The sequence below is a fragment of the Capricornis sumatraensis genome, chromosome 4 (assembly GCF_032405125.1).
Source record: "Capricornis sumatraensis isolate serow.1 chromosome 4, serow.2, whole genome shotgun sequence".
Classification (NCBI taxonomy): domain Eukaryota; kingdom Metazoa; phylum Chordata; class Mammalia; order Artiodactyla; family Bovidae; genus Capricornis; species Capricornis sumatraensis.
In genome coordinates this window covers 94,063,218-94,082,448 of record NC_091072.1, presented here as the reverse complement: position 1 = coordinate 94,082,448, position 19,231 = coordinate 94,063,218, and the positions used below count along the sequence as shown (strand labels likewise).

At 37.6% G+C, this 19,231-nt stretch overlaps 1 protein-coding gene across 2 annotated transcripts in view; it reads left to right on the top strand.

Moving 5' to 3' along the window:
• Positions 1-19,231, top strand: part of SRGAP1 (SLIT-ROBO Rho GTPase activating protein 1) — a 293,215-nt gene that overhangs the window by 201,589 nt on the left and 72,395 nt on the right. For both annotated transcript variants that reach the window (XM_068972150.1, XM_068972149.1), the window contains exons 5-7: positions 1,634-1,816; positions 2,291-2,419; positions 18,326-18,547. In XM_068972150.1, the coding sequence (XP_068828251.1) occupies positions 1,634-1,816; positions 2,291-2,419; positions 18,326-18,547 (534 nt within the window). The remainder of the gene's footprint in view (positions 1-1,633; positions 1,817-2,290; positions 2,420-18,325; positions 18,548-19,231) is intronic.

Below are 19,231 nucleotides of genomic sequence, written 5' to 3'. Positions count from 1 at the left end.
AGACAACTTTGTAGTTACACCCAGCTAAGAGAAAAGTTGCCCCGACTTTGTGGTTTAATCCACACTTTGTTCTTGTCCAGCAGTGCCTTTGACGTAATTTGCTAGCTTATGATTTTATGAGATTTTATCAGATTTTATGAGAACAAGTAAAGGCTCCTCATTAACCCCAAATTTTACGCTTCAAATAGTCATCTGGAGGATGTGCATTAAGTTGAACCCTAAGTGCTGATTTTCTACCTTTTGCATGTAACCTATGGAAAAAAAGCAATTGGGTTCCACCTAAATAAATATATTTATTCTAGTGGTGCTTCCAGCCCTCAAACTATTTTAAAGCTCATATTTTGAAACCAGAAAAATCAAGTTCCTTACTTTAAAATATTACATCAATCTCTTGAACACAATTATACCTTAGTTATAAAGTTCGTTCTGGATAACTTACAGTTATTTACAGATGAAATAAAGTCTGTTTTATGTGGATGAGAATTTAACATCATTTTTGAGAATGTACTCGCACTGATTACTTGGGTGCTGAATTTTCAGATATTCTTTCAGACACTAGTTGCATTGGAATCACCATACCTTTAAACTTTTTTTAATTAAAAAAATTTAAATTAGGGTTAATTATATATTTATAATATACATGGGAAGGATACATTACAAAATTTCATCTCCTGTATATTCCTAAATCTATTAAAATGCAAATTATATGTACCATTTCTAAGAGAAGAAATAAGATACACTATATATGAAAGGTTTTCAACACAATTTTATTTATAAAAAAGCAAGAAGTAAAATATTCTAAAATATTCAATAGTAGAGAATTGGTATAAGGAAATATTATACAGCTCTTTTAGAGGAATATTTTGTGGTATAGAAAAATGTTAATATTTTTAAGTGGAAAAGGATATAGGAGACTAAAAATTATAAATACAGTATGATCCAGAATTTTTTGAAGGAGAAGTGATATATGTCATTTTAAAATGAAGAAGAGTGTGTGTCTGTGTGTGTGTGTATGTGTATTTTCATAGAAAAAAGACTGGATAGCTATATACCAAAATCATATGCTTTTTTGTTTTTCTACTTTTTACTTTCTTTTTTCTGTCATGTTTTCTACATTAACATAAAATATTACCTTGGGCTTATGAAAAGTTTTTTTTCTAAAACCATATATGAACCTTACATTTACCTTTTATATTTTGACAAGTAGATTTTAAGCAATATAGTCCTTTTAGTAAGGGCTATACTTATTTGGAGTTTTTTGTAATTCCAAAGTTTAGCTAAAATGTATCCATGTGTAATGGTTTATTCTGCAAATTAATAATTCAGAGGAGATTTTAGAGGAAGACTTTCAAGCTTGAGGGAACTTTTAAGTACACTGAGAGCACACACAAGACTCTGTCAATCATTTTTTCATCACAATCTGTTCCTAAATGCCTCTTCCTGGCAGGTGAATTTGCATATTTCTGTTTGCTTTATGTAAAAGGAATAGGATATCCGTTATCTATTTTACTAACAATCTGGCTTTCCCTCTGCCAGTTGGAAGGTGATATCTTTAACATACACGTCATATAATGGTTTCCATTCCCTAATTTCAGACAAACATCTTTTAACAATTTGGGTCACATTTTCACAGGTGATGAAAACATACCATATGTATCACGCTGAGAGCATCAGTGCAGAGAGCAAACTGAAGGAGGCTGAGAAACAAGAAGAGAAGCAGATTGGCAGGTCTGGTGATCCAGTCTTCCATATTAGACTGGAAGAGAGACATCAGCGGCGAAGCTCGGTGAAAAAAATTGAAAAAATGAAGGAAAAAGTAAGTAAAACTAGGCTGCAGAGCCCTTCTGCCCTCCCTGGAGGTGACAAACCTAGAAATAGTGATGTAACAGCTGATAGACACACGTTGTAAATTACTGAGAAATGACATGCATTTACTCCCATGGGGATGGAAAATGTTTAAGAAACATAAAAATCATGTAATAACAGCTGGACATTGTTTAGTGGTAAATGCCAAGTATCTAGTACACAGTGTAGAGAATTTTGAATATTAACAAAACAGATTTCATTGCAAATGGGCCTGATGCCCAAATACATTGTTGCTATTCTCCGTCGCTGGGCAATTTTCATTTATTTAAATCAGATTCAAATTGCACTTTTCTCAAAGGACTTGGAAGGTCATTTTTATATGTAGAATAAATCGTTTAGATGAATAGAAATTCATGTATGTTTCCCTGTCTGATTTCAAAATGACTGTTGTTTTTCCCAATTCCTGGATCTTCTTCATTTCCAGAGACAAGCAAAATATTCGGAAAACAAGCTTAAATCAATTAAGGCACGGAATGAATATCTCCTAACCCTTGAAGCAACCAATGCCTCAGTTTTCAAGTATTATATTCATGATCTTTCAGATTTAATTGATGTAAGTACTTGAAGTCTTTATATTTTTCACATCAAGGTGGAGTTAGCAATAACCCTATTTCCTTGATTCTAAAATACCATTATTAATTAAAACAATGTTATCTTATGTAATTCTCGAGGGGTGGGGAAATGCTGCAAATTATACTACATAGGATTTGTTATTGTTGTTCGGTCACTAAGTTGTGTCCAACTCTTTGCGATGCCATGTATTGCAGCCTACCAGGTTTCCCTGTCCTTTACCATCTCCCGGAGTTTGTTCAAACTCATGTCCATTGAGTCAGTGATGATGCTATCCAACCATCTCATCTTTCATCATCTCCTTCTCCACCTGCCTTCAATCTTTCCCAGCATCAGGGTCTTTTCCAGTGAGTTGGCTCTTCACATCAGGTTGCCAAAGTATTGGAGCTTTGGCATCATGCCTTCCAATGAATATTCGTGGTTGATTTCCTTTAGGATTGACTGGTTTGATCTCCTTGTATGCACTAAGATACTACAAATTTTGAGATGCATGTGAAACACTGTGCATCCTAAAACCACTGAAAAATAAACCAGGGAGTTTGGTGAAGCTGTCAGTATCCAGAAAACTAGCTGGGAAGGGACTCCAGGCATTTTCAGATGGTGCAGTAGCACAGCCCTAACTTCATTCATTGATTCAAAATGTATTTATTGAGCCCCAAACTATTATAAGATGCTAAGGCTCTGAAAAGCTATAGATGTACAGTTCTTTTTTTTTTTTTTTTTAACTTTATTTGGCTGCACTGGGTCTTTTAGTTGCAGCATGCAGAACCCTCAGTTGCAGCATGTGGAAACTAGTTCCTGGACCTGGGATCAAACCCCGGCCCCCTGCATTGGGAGCTCAGAGTCTTAGCCACTGGATCACCAGGAAAGTCCCTAAATGTATACTTCTCACTCCTTGGAATTTAAAGTGGAAAAGCCAGGTGTGAAGCAAATGCCTATGCAAATGATTGCTTTATGACAGTTGTGATAAATACTGTGAAGCAAAATAGACTACATAGAAACCACTTTTATTATCTAACAGGATATGATATAAAAACACTAATTGGGCTCATTTAGAAATCTGCAAGTAGGAATGGCTACCCACTCCAGGATTCTTGCCTGGAGAATTCCATGGACAGAGGAACCTAGAGGGTTCCAATGGGTCAGAAAGAGGCAAACAAACTGAGTGACCAACACTTTCACTTTTCAAGTATTTAACTGTTATTATATTTATATAATGTTTACTGCCAACTCTGGCCCTCAGCATCATTCATCCTTTCCATCAGAAATTGTCCACTGAGTAGCCCAATCGTTGTGCTAACACTGGAGGAGATGCAAAGATGAAATAGACAAAAATCCTGTGTCCAAAAACACCAGTATCTGCAAATAAAAGATAAAAAGTGATGTGTCATAAGGAAAACAGATAAAGTGATAGAAGTACAGAGTTATCTGCTAGAATTTTACTCATATTCTGCTTTGCAATATTTGAATTCAGTGATGATAATATAAAATTATTTTCTGTGGCTTATAGTGTGTCATAGTTGAGACATATAGTAGGTTAAGGCAACAATTTTTGTAGTGAGTTAAGTCCACATATTTAGCTATTATTTATTAAATATTTACTTACTTGACTGCATCAGGTGTTAGTTGCACTTAATTATTTTAAATACAGAAGCTTTTTAAAAAAATTTTTCTTCTAGCACTCTGATAAAATGAACGGATGTTTTTCTGCTAGATTGCTGTTAGTTTTCCTGAATAAAAATTTTTTTAAAAAAACTCTGACCCCTATTTTCAAACTTAGATCTGTAAGGATTCTGCAAAATAGATGGAATATAGAGGACTGATTCTGTGTAACAACTCAGCTTGCTTGTTTTGTTTAGGGCTTATTTTAGTGATTGGAGTATTTGGCTAAACCCAAGCCAATTTAATATGAGGATAAGTTAATCTTGAAAGGAAGTGTGAAAGTGTCAGTCCCTTAGTCATGTCTGACTCTTTGCAACCCTATGGACTGTAGCCCGCCAGGCTCCTCTATCCATGGGATTCTCCAAGGCAAGAATACTGGAGTGGGTTCCCATTCCCTTCTCCAGTGGGTTTTCCCTACCCAGAGATAAAACCCAGGTCACCTGCATTGCAGGCAGATTCTTTACCATCTCAGCCACCAGGGAAGTCCCTGATCTTGAAAAGTACTTCTTTATTGCCTACGAGGTGCCAAGCACTGTTCGATAATGGGGATCCATCAATAAACAAAACAGAGTCCTCACCTTGTGGTGTTTAGCTGGGAAGACAAGCCATAGAAAATGTACACATATATATTATCTGTATTGATATGTATGTAATATGGACATATATTAAATATTTATGCTTAATATGTATATAAATCAGTGCTTATTGTAGTACATTGTAGTAGTAACAGTGCCATGAAGAAAAATAACGAGCCGTGGGAGTGCTTTTTTTGATGATGTAGTCAGAAAAGTCTGATGTTTGAGCAGAAAAGTAAGCCGCAAGCTTTATTGCCAACAGGGAAGAAATCCCTCATACAGAAAGACTGGCAAGGCTACAGGTATAGAGTTGGAGGTGTGTTTGGCAAGTTCAAGGTACTCGAGGAATAGCAAAGGAGACCAGGATGGCTGGAGTGGAGCGAGTAAGGAAAAGGTGCTGGGAGAGACAGGAGGCAGAAGCCCAATCATTTAGGGGCCTTGGGGCAAGGAAAATAGGTTAGATTTTGTTCTAAGTTTGAGGTGAAGCCATTAAAGGGTTTTAAGCAAGGAAGTGACATCACCTAGTTTACGTTTAAAAGACTCACTCTGCCTTCTGGGTGGAAAACAGGTTCAGGTGGGTGAGGAGGACAAGTGTGAAAAAAGCAAGCTATATCTAGAGTCTTTTGTGCTTTTCCAGGCTAGAGATGATGCTGGCTCGGACTGGCATGATACTGATAGACCTGTGAGAAGTGTTTGGATTAAAAATGTATTGAAAATAGAACTAAGAGAAAATTAGAGTGGTGGGTTTTTTGTTTGTTTGTTTTTTAAAAAGGATAGAAAGATCTGACCTAGCTCAGGTCTTGAATAACTAGGTTAATGATAATACCCTTTCTGAGATGGGGACCCTGGAAAGGAGCAGTGATTCTGCTACATCTATTGATAGTAAGGTTGAGATACCTATGTGGCATCCATATGGAGATGGACGGTAGCATCGATACTATTAGGATATGTAGGACAAGAAGAACATGTCAAGTTTATAAGAGTCACCATCATGTTTGTAGATATTTATTGACCTCTTACTATGTAACAGGCACCTAGGTTTCTAAGCATAGTCTCATCTAATCATTATAACTTTGAGAGGTAAATACTATTTTCTCCGTTTTATAGATTCAGAGAACTGACTGAGGCTTAGCTGCACTGTGTAACTTCCTCAACGTTACACAGCTCTTGTTGGGTTTCAAACTCAGACTTTAACCTCTAGGTTGAAATAATTCTGTTTTAAATAAATAACAGTTAAATCTACCAGCTATTTTCCAATATTTTAAAGATCAGCCTTCAATTTAAAATGTGAACAGTTCTCAAGTGATACAACTTAAATATGAATTTTAAAAGAAATGATATGAAATTGATATTAATATATTGTCATATTCAAAAGAAACTGAGTACTCTTAGTGGAAACTGTAATTCCTGTTCGTTGACTCACTTTTAAGGCGATCAGAGTGTGGCTCTGCACTTTCTAAAGTGGCTGCTTATTTTCTAGGACTCCAATTTGCATCTATAGTGGTAATCCTAAAAATCATTAAGCTCGACCTTTCACGGTGAAAAAGAAACTGATTTTAATGCAAAGGCAACTAGAATCCTTTATGCTTTATGAGCCTGTTTAGCAAAACGCCCTTTATACTGAGCTCTCTAATAATTACTAGAAGGGTCATTATTACCTCTAGTGAGAAAAAGTTAAGACAGTATTTTTAATGCACTTTAAAACATTTTGTATGTGAAAGGACACAGAAGATACTAAATATCTTGATTAGATCAAAGCATTATACATAGTCAAAGAACTCAAGTTGAGACTTTTTTATACAAACCTCCAGTCTCTCTAGGCTTCTGCTCAAGTCTGTATCTGTCTCATACATTTTCTATGATAGATGATGATGAATTGATATTTAAAAAGTCATATAAATTTTCCATAGAATTTATATTTTAAAGTTAGTCTTTGTATTATTATAGAAGCAGTACATTATTAGAAATCTAGGAAATACTATAAGCAAAAATAAAATGATCACATACTTACTGCCCAAAATGGTCATTGTTAAAATGTAGACTTTTTCTGTGTCCACGCATACGTTTTTAGATCATACAGAGAGTACGAAATCACATTTTACATACAGCCTTATAACTAACTTTGTCTAGTCATTGATCTCTATCCTTCCATTTCAGAAAATTTCTATCTCATCTAATAACCAGACTATATTCTCACTTGTGACCCCCCAAAAAGGTTTCTCAGCTGGTATGTTAGGACCAGATCCAATTTAGGATCACACATTGCATCTGGGTGGTATGTCCCTTCAGTCTGTTTTTATCCAGCCAAGTCCCTTGTTGAAGAGACAGTTGTTAAGGAGACAGTAGTTTCAGAGAAAGTTTCAGCCTCTCAATTTGTGCGATAAGTTGTTGTGATGTTATATAGCCCATTTCTCTGTCCCCTATATTTCCTACAAAGCAAACACACATCCATAGACTTTATGGATTCAAGTTAAGCACTTTGCAATGGAATACATCATGGGTGGTATTGCTGCATCTTAAGTAGACGTGTAACAACATAAGTTTAACCCACCAATAGTAATATTGAAACTGATTAGTAGCTTACGGTGGTATATCTCTGATTTCTCCACCATATAGTTTAGTTTTCTTCCTTGAAACAGACTATGGATATTCTAAAACCTTTTGAATTTGGACTTTATTAAATTGCTGATGTGCTCAGTCATGGCCAACTCTTTGCAACCCCATGGTCTGTAGCCTGTCAGGTTCCTCTGTCCATGGAATTTTCCAGGCAAGAATACTGGAGTAGGTTGCCATTTCCTTCTCCAGGGGAATCTACTAAGTTGGTACTCAGCAACATCTGAGCAATAATTTACTCTTGGTCAATGAAATGCTTTCTTAAGAGTACAAATTGTTGTTCAGTCACTCAGTCATATCCGACTCTTTGGCACCCCATGGACAGGGAAGCACACTAGGCTTGCCTGTCCTTCACTGTCTCCCAAAGCTTGCTCAAACTCATGTCCATTGAGTCAGTGATGCCGTACAATGGTCTCATTCTCTGTCGTCCCTTTCTCCTGCCCTCGATCTTTCCCAGCATCAGGGTCCTTTCCAGTGAGTCAGTTCTTCACATCAGGTAGCCAAAGTATTGGAGCTTCAGCTTCAGCCTCAGTCCTTCCAGTGAAAATTCGGGTTGATACCCTTTAGGATTGACTGGTTTGATCTCCTTGCTCTCCAAGGGACTCTCAAGAGTCTCCTCTAGTACCACAGTTCGAAACCATCAATTCTTCAGTGCTTAGCTTTCTTTATAGTCCAACTCTCACTTCTGTACAAGACTCCTATAAAAACCATAGCTTTGACTAGATGGACTTTGTCAGCAAAGTGATGTCTCTGCTTTTTAATATGCTATGTAGGTTTGTCATAGCTTTTCATCTGAGGAGCAAGCTCCAAAAATCTCTGTGGGCAGTGACTGCAGCCATGAAATTAAGATGCTTGCTTCTTCACTTCAGTCGCTCAGTTTTATCCAACTCTTTGTGACCCTATGGACTGCAGCACACCAGGCTTCCCTGTCCATCACCAATTCCCGGAGCTTGCTCAAACTCATCATGTCCATCAAGTCAATGATGCCATCCAACCATCTCATCCTCTGTCGTCCCCTTCTCCTCCTGCCTTCAGTCTTTCCTAGCATCAGGGTCTTTTCCAATGAGTCAGTTCTTTGCATCAGGGGGCCAAAGTACTGGAGTTTCAGCTTCAGCATTAGTCCTTCCAATGAATATTCAGGACTGATTTTCTTTAGGATGGACTGGTTGGATCTCCTTGCACCCCAAGGGATTCTCAAGAGTCTTCTCCAACACCACAGTTCAAAAGCATCAATTCTTCAGTCCTCAGCTTTATAGTCCAACTCTCACATCCATACAAGACTACTGGAAACACTGTAGCTTTGACTAGATGGACCTTTGTTGGCAAAGTAACGTCTCTGCTTTTTTAATATGCTGTTTAAGTTGGTCATTGCTTTTCTTCCAAGGAGCAAACGTCTTTTAATTTCATGGCTTAAATCACCATCCACAGTGATTTGGAGCCAAAAAAAATAGTCTCTCAGTGTTTCCATTGTTTCCAGATCTACTTGCAATGAAGTGATGGGACTGGATGCCATTATCTTAGCTTGCTCCTTGGGAAGAGTATAAATTAATAATGACAATTTAAGAAAATATTTTCAGATACTTCAGACTATTAACTTATATATCTTTGTCACCTTATTTAATGGAATCCTCTTTTGTTAATTACTACAGGTCTAAAAACTAATAATTCAGTACTTTGATAGTAAATTTTAAGTCTTTTGTAAAGACATGGAGGTGATCTAATGTTTTTATTTTAATTTAATAATTCAAATTTTATCTGTTTTAGTTGAACTTCACCTTTACCTATCAATGTTAAGTTTGGATACTCCAGATACTGTGTTATCTTTAGGGAGACGGAAAGGGTTTGCACGGGGAAGGGAGGAGGCAGAGGAATTATGAAATATCCCTCATGCTTTATTTATTTGAAAGAACGCAGTTGCCCTTTGTTTCTATGGGAAATTGGTTCCAGGACCCCCATGGATATCAAAATCCAAAGGTTCTCAAATCCCTTACAGTTAGTCAGCCCTTCCTATCCGTGGAGGTGACACCTACAGATATGGAGAGCCAACTGTATTTGTTTGGCACTTGTCTGTAAATTTGGCATGTTTTATATTTAGAAACAGAAAAAGCAGAAGAGAGTTAGAAAACATCATAAAAACCAGCCTTAAATATTTTAATCTAAAGTACACCAATGTACTTGAACTTGCCAGTTTTTAAATTATGATTTATCTTTTTGTACAGAGTTTTAAATAGTCTTTCTTTGTATACCAACTCCCATTGTGTATTAACTGTGATTTCTACTTTTGAGTTTTTTATCATACAAGAAAAAATATTGTGAATATTTACAATGTTTTCACAATCTTATATAGTTGGCAATTGATAAACTAATTTGATAACAATTTTGTTTACTCATCTTTCAACAACTCTTTTCTCAACTATTTTATCATTCAATATTTAATTATAATAAATATAAATGGTACAAATACTGTACAATCAGCTCATGAAAGCCTAGACTAATTGAGCAAAAATATTACCTGGTGGCTCAGATGGTAATGAATCTGAGCAGTGAATCTTCTGCAATGCAGGAGACCTGGGTTCGATCGCTGGGTTGGGAAGATCCCCTGTAGGAGGGCATGGCAACCCATTCCAGTATTCTTGTCTGGACAGTCCCCATGGACAGAGGAGCCTGGGGTCTATCGTCTATGGGGTCACAAAGAGTTGGACACGACTGAGTGCCTAAGCATGGCACACTAGAGGAAGCCTGCTGGCTGCTCTCTGCACATTCACAGTGCTTTGGCATTCGTCACTGTGCTTTAGAGAAGGAGGTCACCACTCTCTGTAAGGGGTCACACAGTAAATATTTCAGACTTTGTGAGCCTTACAGCCTCCGTCCCTACTCAACTCTAGTGCAGAAGTAGCCACAGACAGTAAGTAAGCACATCGCCGTGGTCGTGTTGCAATCAAACTTCATTGATTATGTTAGGTCATGGGCTGGATTTTGCTCACAGGCCAGTTGGCTGACCTCTGCTTTATAGAATGAACTAAGGGTTAGCTAATCCAGAGGGTCGCTTAACCAGAAGACTGTTAAGATTCCTCTGTCTAGAAAGTTCTAAGTAAATTTTAGTTTGTAGAGTTAACAATATCTTATTTTGGCGTCAGTTGGGAAATGAACAAAGTGAATTTTATAGTCAGGTTTTTATTATGTCATTCTAAAAAATTAATATGAATTGCAAGTATTGGGCAAAGGAAATTTAATTGATTTGGGAGTTTAAAGGCATATTATAGAGTAAAATAGATTGTAGTTTCAAAAATAATAGATTTTGTGTCTGTTATCATTAAATATCTCCAACATTAAGTGCAGAAGAGACTATAGCTAATTATTCTTTAAAAATTAGGATGTATTACAACCAGAAGAAAAACCATACAAGCAGCAAATATTTTTGATTGATGCTAAAATTTTTAAGTGATTGTGATTTGCTAAGAGAAGAGAGTTAGGGAGAATACAAGTCTTAATGCTAGGAATCTCTGATCTGGAATCATATTCACTACTCTGTATATCTCAAATTCTTAAAACAACTGGTTTTAAGACTGCAGAACTGATATTGTAACCTCTCTCAGTCCAGTTCTACACCTACCCACCCTCAAAAGGCAGTCAGAGAAACAAAATCCTCACCAGTAAGATTCTATTAATGCTTTGTCCCCGAGCACCTGCCCTGTAATAATAAAATATTTGTCATCCTTTCAGTACAGTTTCACAGTCTCCAGTTACTCCCTATAAAAGTTTGCGATCACTTTGAAGCTTGAAGGATAAATCTTACTGTTACAGAATCCCCCTACTCCAGCTAATTTTCTCGGTAGGGATTTCTGTCATGTGTTTTATTAGCCATCTGTACAGAATAAGATTGAAATTAGATTATATATTTTGCATGCCATGTTTATTTTTATCATTTCTAAATCATCAGCTGTCCTAAAACTTTTACCTCACACATACATTTAATTAAAAAGCAACTTATTCAAAGTTCAGTTTTTCCTTAATTAGTTTCACTTTTCCCCCACTACATAATAGTATTAAGATTTATCTGTGAAAACCTGCCAAGTTTTAACATTGCAGTCCCCATTAGGCCTGAACTCTTATTAGGAAAATTATAAAGAGATCATGTTAAATGGGTTAGGCCAGTGTAGTTATCATGTAAATTGATGTATGTATGTTTTTATCCCTTTGTAGAAGAAAGGGTATTTAAAAACTGAAATGAGTTGGGTGACCGAAGTGGATGGCCTTAAACATTCCTTCCAAGGGAGGTGCCATGGGCCTTCGTTAAAGAATTGCATCCACCTGGTTCCACCGCATCAGAGGCTGCCGTTTCTCAGACTCCAGTGCTCGCTTTTCCATCTTGGCTGTACCTCTGAATGTTCAAAGCTGCCTAAGACGTGATCCCTGCGTGTTTTTTCCCTTGGTCCCTTGCCTCAATACTATCCTATGGTCCTTATGATGTCTTATCTTATTTTCGCTACCAGGCGTGATCATCTTTCTGGGCTTCATATTTGCATATCCACTGCCCCCTGGACATCTCTAACCTTGAACGTTTGTCCCTGTTGTCATCATCCTCTGCACACGTAACTTTTTCTTTCTTTACATCTCAGAAAATGATACCACATTCCACTCAGTTGCCCAGGCCAAAAACTCAGTTCTCTCATTCCTCACATGTAAATCATCTCTACGTCCAAAATATCCCAAGCCTTGGTATTTCTCACTCCCTGCATTCTCAGTCTCTTAGACAAAGCCTCTTCATCTCTTACCTCCCCTTAGGAAAGACATCCAGCTTCACTAAGACCTTCCAATCAATAGTTTATTCTCTTTCCAAGAAATCAAAGTACTAAAAAAGATAAATCAGACCTGTAACCCCTATTTAAAAACTCTTCATTAGAATAAAATTCAAGCTATTCACCAAGACCCTATGTGAACTGGCACTCACCTGCCACCCCGTGTCATCTCTTACAACATTCCTCTAAGTCCGCAAGCTTCAGGCCTTTCTGTTACCCACACACACTCAGTTTTTGCTTCCCTGGGGCCTTTCTCTTTTTTTTTTTTGGTCTGGAGCACTCTTTGTTTCAGAACTTTCCAAGACTGGTTCCTTCTTTTCATTCTTGTGTCACCCAGCTGCGCTGTATAAAATAGCAGCACCCTTTCCCCCTAGCACTCCCTGTTCCTCTGACTTTTCTCTTTATGGCATGTACAACCTGACCTGTATTTATTGGGACTTGCTTGATTTGTTCTCTCTCCTCTATTGTGATTTGACTCAGGGTAGTTACAGAGGTTTGGCCTGGGGAAAAATGAGTCCGGTACAGCTTCTCTAAAGGAAACGATTGCCCCTATGGGTGGGAGCTGAATTAGGCAACAAAAGATTTTTCAGCCTACTCCTGGGCTCCAGCATATGCAATCTCCGTTTTCCTTCTGTTTCCTACTTTGTATCCATTCCTATCACACAGATGTACCATCTTGACCTTTTCCTTGTGAAAGAGAAATTCCAAACAAGTTTTGCTGAATGTTTGGCTGCAGTTGTTAAAGCAGGAACAAAAATTAAGTTGTCAGCTCTGGGTTGTCAGGTACCCAGACCTGAAAGCAGGTTTGTAAAAGTTGCTTGTAGTTTAGACATCCAGTTCAATCCCACAAGAGGCCTCTCTGCCACAAAATGTGTGGTTGGTGTCTTGGGTGAAAGCTAAAGGAGAGATTAGTGAAAGACAAAGAACTCAACTTTCTTCATTTGGCATCTACCGTAAAAGCGCTGAGCATGTCTGTTTCTGGTCCTTGGAAGGCTACCCACCATCATGTGAAAGCTGTGTCTTGCAGTTCAGTTTGCTTGGGCTGCACTATTTTTCAGGGACTCAAAAGACGATGTAGACCAAGTCCTTACCCAATATCTGTGGTTCTGGAATGGTCAAGGCCAAGCTTATTAAAAGGAGTGATGATGTTAAGATAGAATACTTCTGCACGAGTTGCTTCCCTCTCCATTCTCATGACCACCACTTAATTTTGGAGTCACAGGCTGCAGGCTGCTTTGCAAATGACATTGGCCATTACTGTTCCGGAAGCGTGTATGTGGGACTTCTTTCCCATAATGTTCCATTATGGTAATCCTGTCTAAGTCCAAACTTCCACCCCCTTAGGGTTCCTCATGTCATGGAGTTTATTTCCCCCCAATAAAAATTACCTCCCTGAACAGCTATAATCCAGTTATACCTAACTTTCTGACCTTATACCCACCAAGTATATACTTCAATTGATCTCTCAACCTTTGGGGTAAGAGAAAGTATTTGTCACAGGCCACAATACCTAAATTGTATCTTCATTTTTTATCCTATTTGCAACCCTTTTGCCTAAGGCAGTTAGCCTTACTGTGGTGATTTAGACTAATGCCTAATGGAATCTATCTTGGCAGCTCATAGGATGTGAAAAAAAAATACACCCTTCAACTTCCAACAGTCTTTCTTTCCCCAGCTTTAATCCATAATTTAATATATCCATTCAGAGGTTTTCGTCCATCAAACAACACTATTTTGTTTTTATGAAACATTTTATTGGTTTCTTAAGTATTTTCATCATTAAATGCACTTGGGTTATAATTCACCTCTTTGTTCAAAAACTGGCTTTTCATATTGTCATTAATAATTCATAAGCTCCATAGAATTACTTTAGGCCTTTTAACCAAGTATCTTGAATCTTAATATATCCAGTGTCATTTTCGCTTCCAATTTAGAAAAAAAAAAAAAATGATTGTGACAGGCCTTGCTGTCTCAGGAGACCTTGAAGAAGAATTTTTTTCCTGTTTCTTGTTTCTTTTAAAGTTCAGGATAGTTTAAAAACCTGGAGTTGTAGAAGATGGTGCATATCACAAGTAACAAAACCATGCCAGTTACCTCACAGACCAAAAAGTGCCAGTAAAGGTCAGAGAAGGAAATTTGCCATCCAGGTTCGTCACAGAAATCTTCTAAGTGTTGTTCTCAAAGTCCCAGAGGCACCCAGGGAGGCCCCTGGGTCAGTTACTAAACCGCATGCATGCTTCTCCCTAGATGATTAGGAAACCATAGTGAATTCAAAGGTCTCTTACTGGGACCAGACCCACCAGATTTGCCTGGCTGAACTGGATGTAGAAACATGCACGGGTACTTTTAGAATCTTGACATTTACTCCCCAAAGAAACCACACTTAGAAATTTGAGGAGTGAACTAAATCTGGAAATAATGAAAATTTGGTATGTATTTTTCAGAGCTGTAATTCCAAGTAGATAGTTGGGATTGAATCTCTTTCTTCCTCTTTTTCCTTCGTCCTTCTGTTTTTTCCTTTCTCTTTTATGTTGAAATGAGACTTGGTTTTTTCAGAGGGGAGGAAAAACTTTTCTCTGGATTGTTTCTTTCCTCTCAATATCAATTTTCTCTTAAGTTCCACTGGGATCTGTCCTCGTAAAATAAAGCAGCTTGTACGATCCGCTTCATTAAAATCAAGTTGAATCTGATTCTTTTAGAATGGTAGGGTGTGTTGAAGCACTAAAATATCTCAAAGAAATGAGGCCATTTTCTTTACAAATTCATGTTTTCCTAAGATGAGGGGTTATTGAAAGAATAGTTTTCAGTCCCTCTGATGTATGTAAAACTGCTACACAGAACCATTATGTATTTTTGAGGAATAAGAGGAATAAAAGAGGACTTTGCTCATCCAAGGCTAGAATTTTTTAATCAACCGAAAATCAGTCTCTATATTTGAGAGCAGCTGATTCCACTGGAAATGTATTAATGCAGAGGCTGATTGTCACATTTCACAACTGTATCTTACTTTCATTTGTAATTGTGATGTGGCAACTACTGTCTGCTTTTTTACATCAAGAAATTTTTAATCAAGTCGATTCTCTGACCTGGAGAAATGGCACCCCAAAGGACAGAGTTCAAGACCCTTGAGTGTTTTAGTCCCGTGCTTCTCAAATTTACTGTGTGTATGAATCAACATGTGGATCTCTTCTAAACTTTAGATTCTAATTCAGTCTATCACGGGTGGGCCCAAGAGTCTGCATTTCTAACAAGCTCCAGGTGATGCTAATGCTGCTGAGCCACAGACCACACTTTGAAAACACGGCTTTAGAATATGTTTATATAAAAATTCCATGTTGAACCATTCTGAAATTGGAGGGGGAGTGTGGAATCAAGTGTGTTAGCATGTCTATGGACAGGCCATTGATTAAATCCTGGGTCAGGAAGATCCTCTGGAGAAGGGCATGGCAACCCACTCCAGTATTCTTGCCAAGAAAATCCTATGGATAGAGGAGCCCGGTAGGTAACAGACCAGCCACGACTGAGCGACTGAACTGAACTGAGTACTTAACACTTAGTTAACACACAACTTGTTTCATGTTTTATGAAGGTACAGATTTAATCATTGGCCTGTCCTTGTTGTTGTTGTGTTACGTCGCTTCAGTCGTGTCTGACTCTTTGCGACCCTATGGACTGTACCTACCAGGCTCCTCTGTCCATGGGATTGTCTTGGCAAGAATACTGGAGTGGGTTGCCATGCCCTTCTCCAGGGGATCTTCCTGACCCAGGATTTAATCAATGGCCTGTCCTACAGTGGCACCCCACTCCAGCACTCTTGCCCAGAAAATCCCATGGACGGAGGAGCCTGGTGGGCTGCAGTCCATGGGGTCGCTAAGAGTTAGACACAACTGAGCGACTTCACTTTCACTTTTCACTTTCATGCATTGGAGAAGGAAATGGCAACCCACTCCAGTGCTCTTGCCTGGAGAATCCCAGGGAAGGGGGAGCCTGGTAGGAGGCCGGCTATGGGGTCGCACAGAGTCGGACACGACTGATGGTATTTAGCAGCAGCAGCAGCACTCTTTTAGTAACAAACAAATGAACAACTTAAACTTGAATTCCTTGAGAATGCAGATTATATTTTACTGAGTTCTAGTACAGTGGTCCCCAGCCTTTTTGGCACCGGGGACCGGTTTCATGGAAGACAAAATTTTTCCACAGACTTGAGCAGGGGATGGTTTCAGGATGGTTCAAGCACAATATATTTACTGTGCACTTTTTTCCTGTTATGGTTACATCAGCTCAACCTCAGATCATCAGGCATTAGATCCTGGAGGTTGGGGACCCCTGTTCTTAGTTTTCATATTCCTAGAGCCTAGCAAATGCCCAGGAATCTATAGATGGCCAATTAGTGAGCTGAGCTGAATTGAATCAAATTGAATTGACGGAATTTCATTAGAATAAGGATGATCTGCTTTTGTATATTTAAAACCACTAGTTTTATATTTGTATTGCTTTTATGTACAGATTTAATACTGTCAGTAATTTATAGTTGACCAATATTCAGACTTGTTTTCCTTTTAAAAGTATACCCTTAAAATGCAGTGTGAAAAAAATAAATATAAATCAAAGGTAGTGAAGATTCAAGAAGCCAAAGCCCTGGTATGCCTGGGAGTATTAAACAAAAGTCTATCTCCAGTAAAAGGACTTTGACAGTCATTTCTTATTTAAAAATTATATTCTGGAGATAAGAATGAAGGCATTCCTGGGGTGTTTAGGCAGATTCAAACCTGTTCTTCCCATTTCTGAAGGAGTATACTTTAATATTTCTTCAGTAAATTATACAGATATCAAAATGTTACCGTTAGTATGTTTGCATCCTAGAAGGATTTCAGAAAATCACTGTATCAATTTCAGTATTTTTTATTATTTCCTTTCAATATTTGATTTTGCTTCTTGTATTTTTAATAGCTTTATTGAGATATAATTCACATACCATACAGTTAACTCATTAAAAATCCACAATTGGCTTTTATTATATTCATAGATTGTGTATATATTACCACAAAACAATTTTAGAACATTTTCATTACCCCAAAAAGTCCTGTACTCCTTAGCCATCACTTCCTAATTCCTTTATCCCCTAATTTATCTTCTGTCTCTGAGCAACTACGAATTTACTTTGTGTCTCTATAAATTTGCCCTTTCTGGACATTCATATAAATGGAGCCATACGATATATGGTCTCTTGTGACTGGCTCCTTCACTCTGTATACTATTTCAAGGCTGATCCATGTTGTAGCATGTTATCAATACTTCATTCCTTTTTATGGCTGTATATTTCATTTGGAGAAGGAAATGGCAACCCACTCCGGTATTCTTGCCTGGAGAATCCCATGGACAGAGGAGACTTGTGTGCTGCCATCCATAGGGTTAGATAAAGAGTTGGACACAACTGAGCGACTGAACAATGATATTTCCTTTTGTTTATTTATTTGTTGATGGGCATCTAGGTTATTTCCATTCCGTTGTTAATAATGCTGCTATAAACATTCATGTACAAGTTTTTGTGTGAAAGTATATTTTTATTTGTCTTGTATATATACCGAAGAGTAGAATTGCCAAGTCATATGTTAAGTCTGTGTTTATTAACCTTTTGACCTGTCAGCCTCTTTTCCAAAGTGGCTACAATGCTTTACATTCCCATCAGAAATGTGTGAGGATTCCAGTTTCTCTACATCCTCCCCAATCCTGTTATTATCTGTCTTTTTGATCATAGCCGTCTTAGTGGTATCTCAGTGTTGTTTTGACTTGCGTTTCCCTGATGACTTATCATGTTGAGTGTCTTTTCACATGTTTATTGACCATTTATATTTTTTTTTCTTTTTTGGGAAATATCTAACAGATTCATTGCCCATTTCTTAGTTGGTTGTCTTTTTACTATTGAGTCATCAGAGGTCTTTATATTTTCTAGATACCAATTCCTAATCAGATAACATGATGAGAAAAATATTTTTCCCATTCTGTGGGTTTTATTTTTACTTGATAGTGCCCTTTGAAGCAAAGCCTTCAAATATGATGAAACCCAATTTATTTTTTCTTTTGTTCATTGTGTTTTGATACTGATCCAAGAAACCAATGCCGGTTGAAAGTAACAAAGGGTTTACTCCTAAGAATTTTATAATTTTCTAGCTGTCACATTTTGGCCTTTGATCCATTTTTAGCTAGTTTTTGTATATGATTTCCTTTTATTTTTTTAAGTGCTGTGATCTTGGCTACCATGCAAGTCTAAACAGAGCCCTGAGGACGTATCTCTCTGCGGAGTATAACCTTGAAACCTCCAGACATGAGGGCTTAGACATTATTGAGAATGCAGTTGACAATTTGGAGCCCAGGAGTGATAAGCAGAGATTCATGGAGATGTACCCTGCTGCGTTCTGTCCACCAATGAAGTTTGAGTTTCAGTCTCACATGGGTGATGAGGTCAGTATTTGAGTATTTTAAACATAATGCATTGTCTCTAAACTTACATGACTCTTTCCAGCAGTTGTAAGAATTCTCAATTGATTTCTCACTCCTGCCTTTGCATGGGGTCTTAGCATAATACTCTGTGATCAGCTGCTATCACTTTTTAAAGCAAGAGTCAAACACTCCAGTGCCTCCAGAGGCCAAAGAGATGGAGGTGCAAACTGGCTTGCATGTAAGCACTAAACTGTTGAAGGATAATTAATGAGTTCTTCCTTTCCCTCAAGATATTCAAATGTAAGTTTAAACCAAAACATTTTGTTGGCCTAATAGAAGCTATCTATCTGGAGACTTCTTATAATCCTGATTTAAAGATCCCCATAAAGAAAAATAATTACAAATGGCAGGAAAATGAAAGAGAGGAAAAAAGATACAAAACTTTTTTTTAAGACTCAGGTTATCTCCAGACTGTTAAAATGAGCATTAGAAACGATGTATTATCTTAGGTTCTTCATATGAATTTAGCTTTGTCTTATTCTACGCAAGGAGAGAATCCATTTAAACCATTTATGAGTTACAGTGGTATATTTATTGTCTGTGAACAGGAGAAAACAAGAAAAACCAATTATTGGAGCATGCTATATAGCACTCGGTGTCCCAGCTGTGCAAAACAATACTCATAGATTAAAAACTCAATTTTAG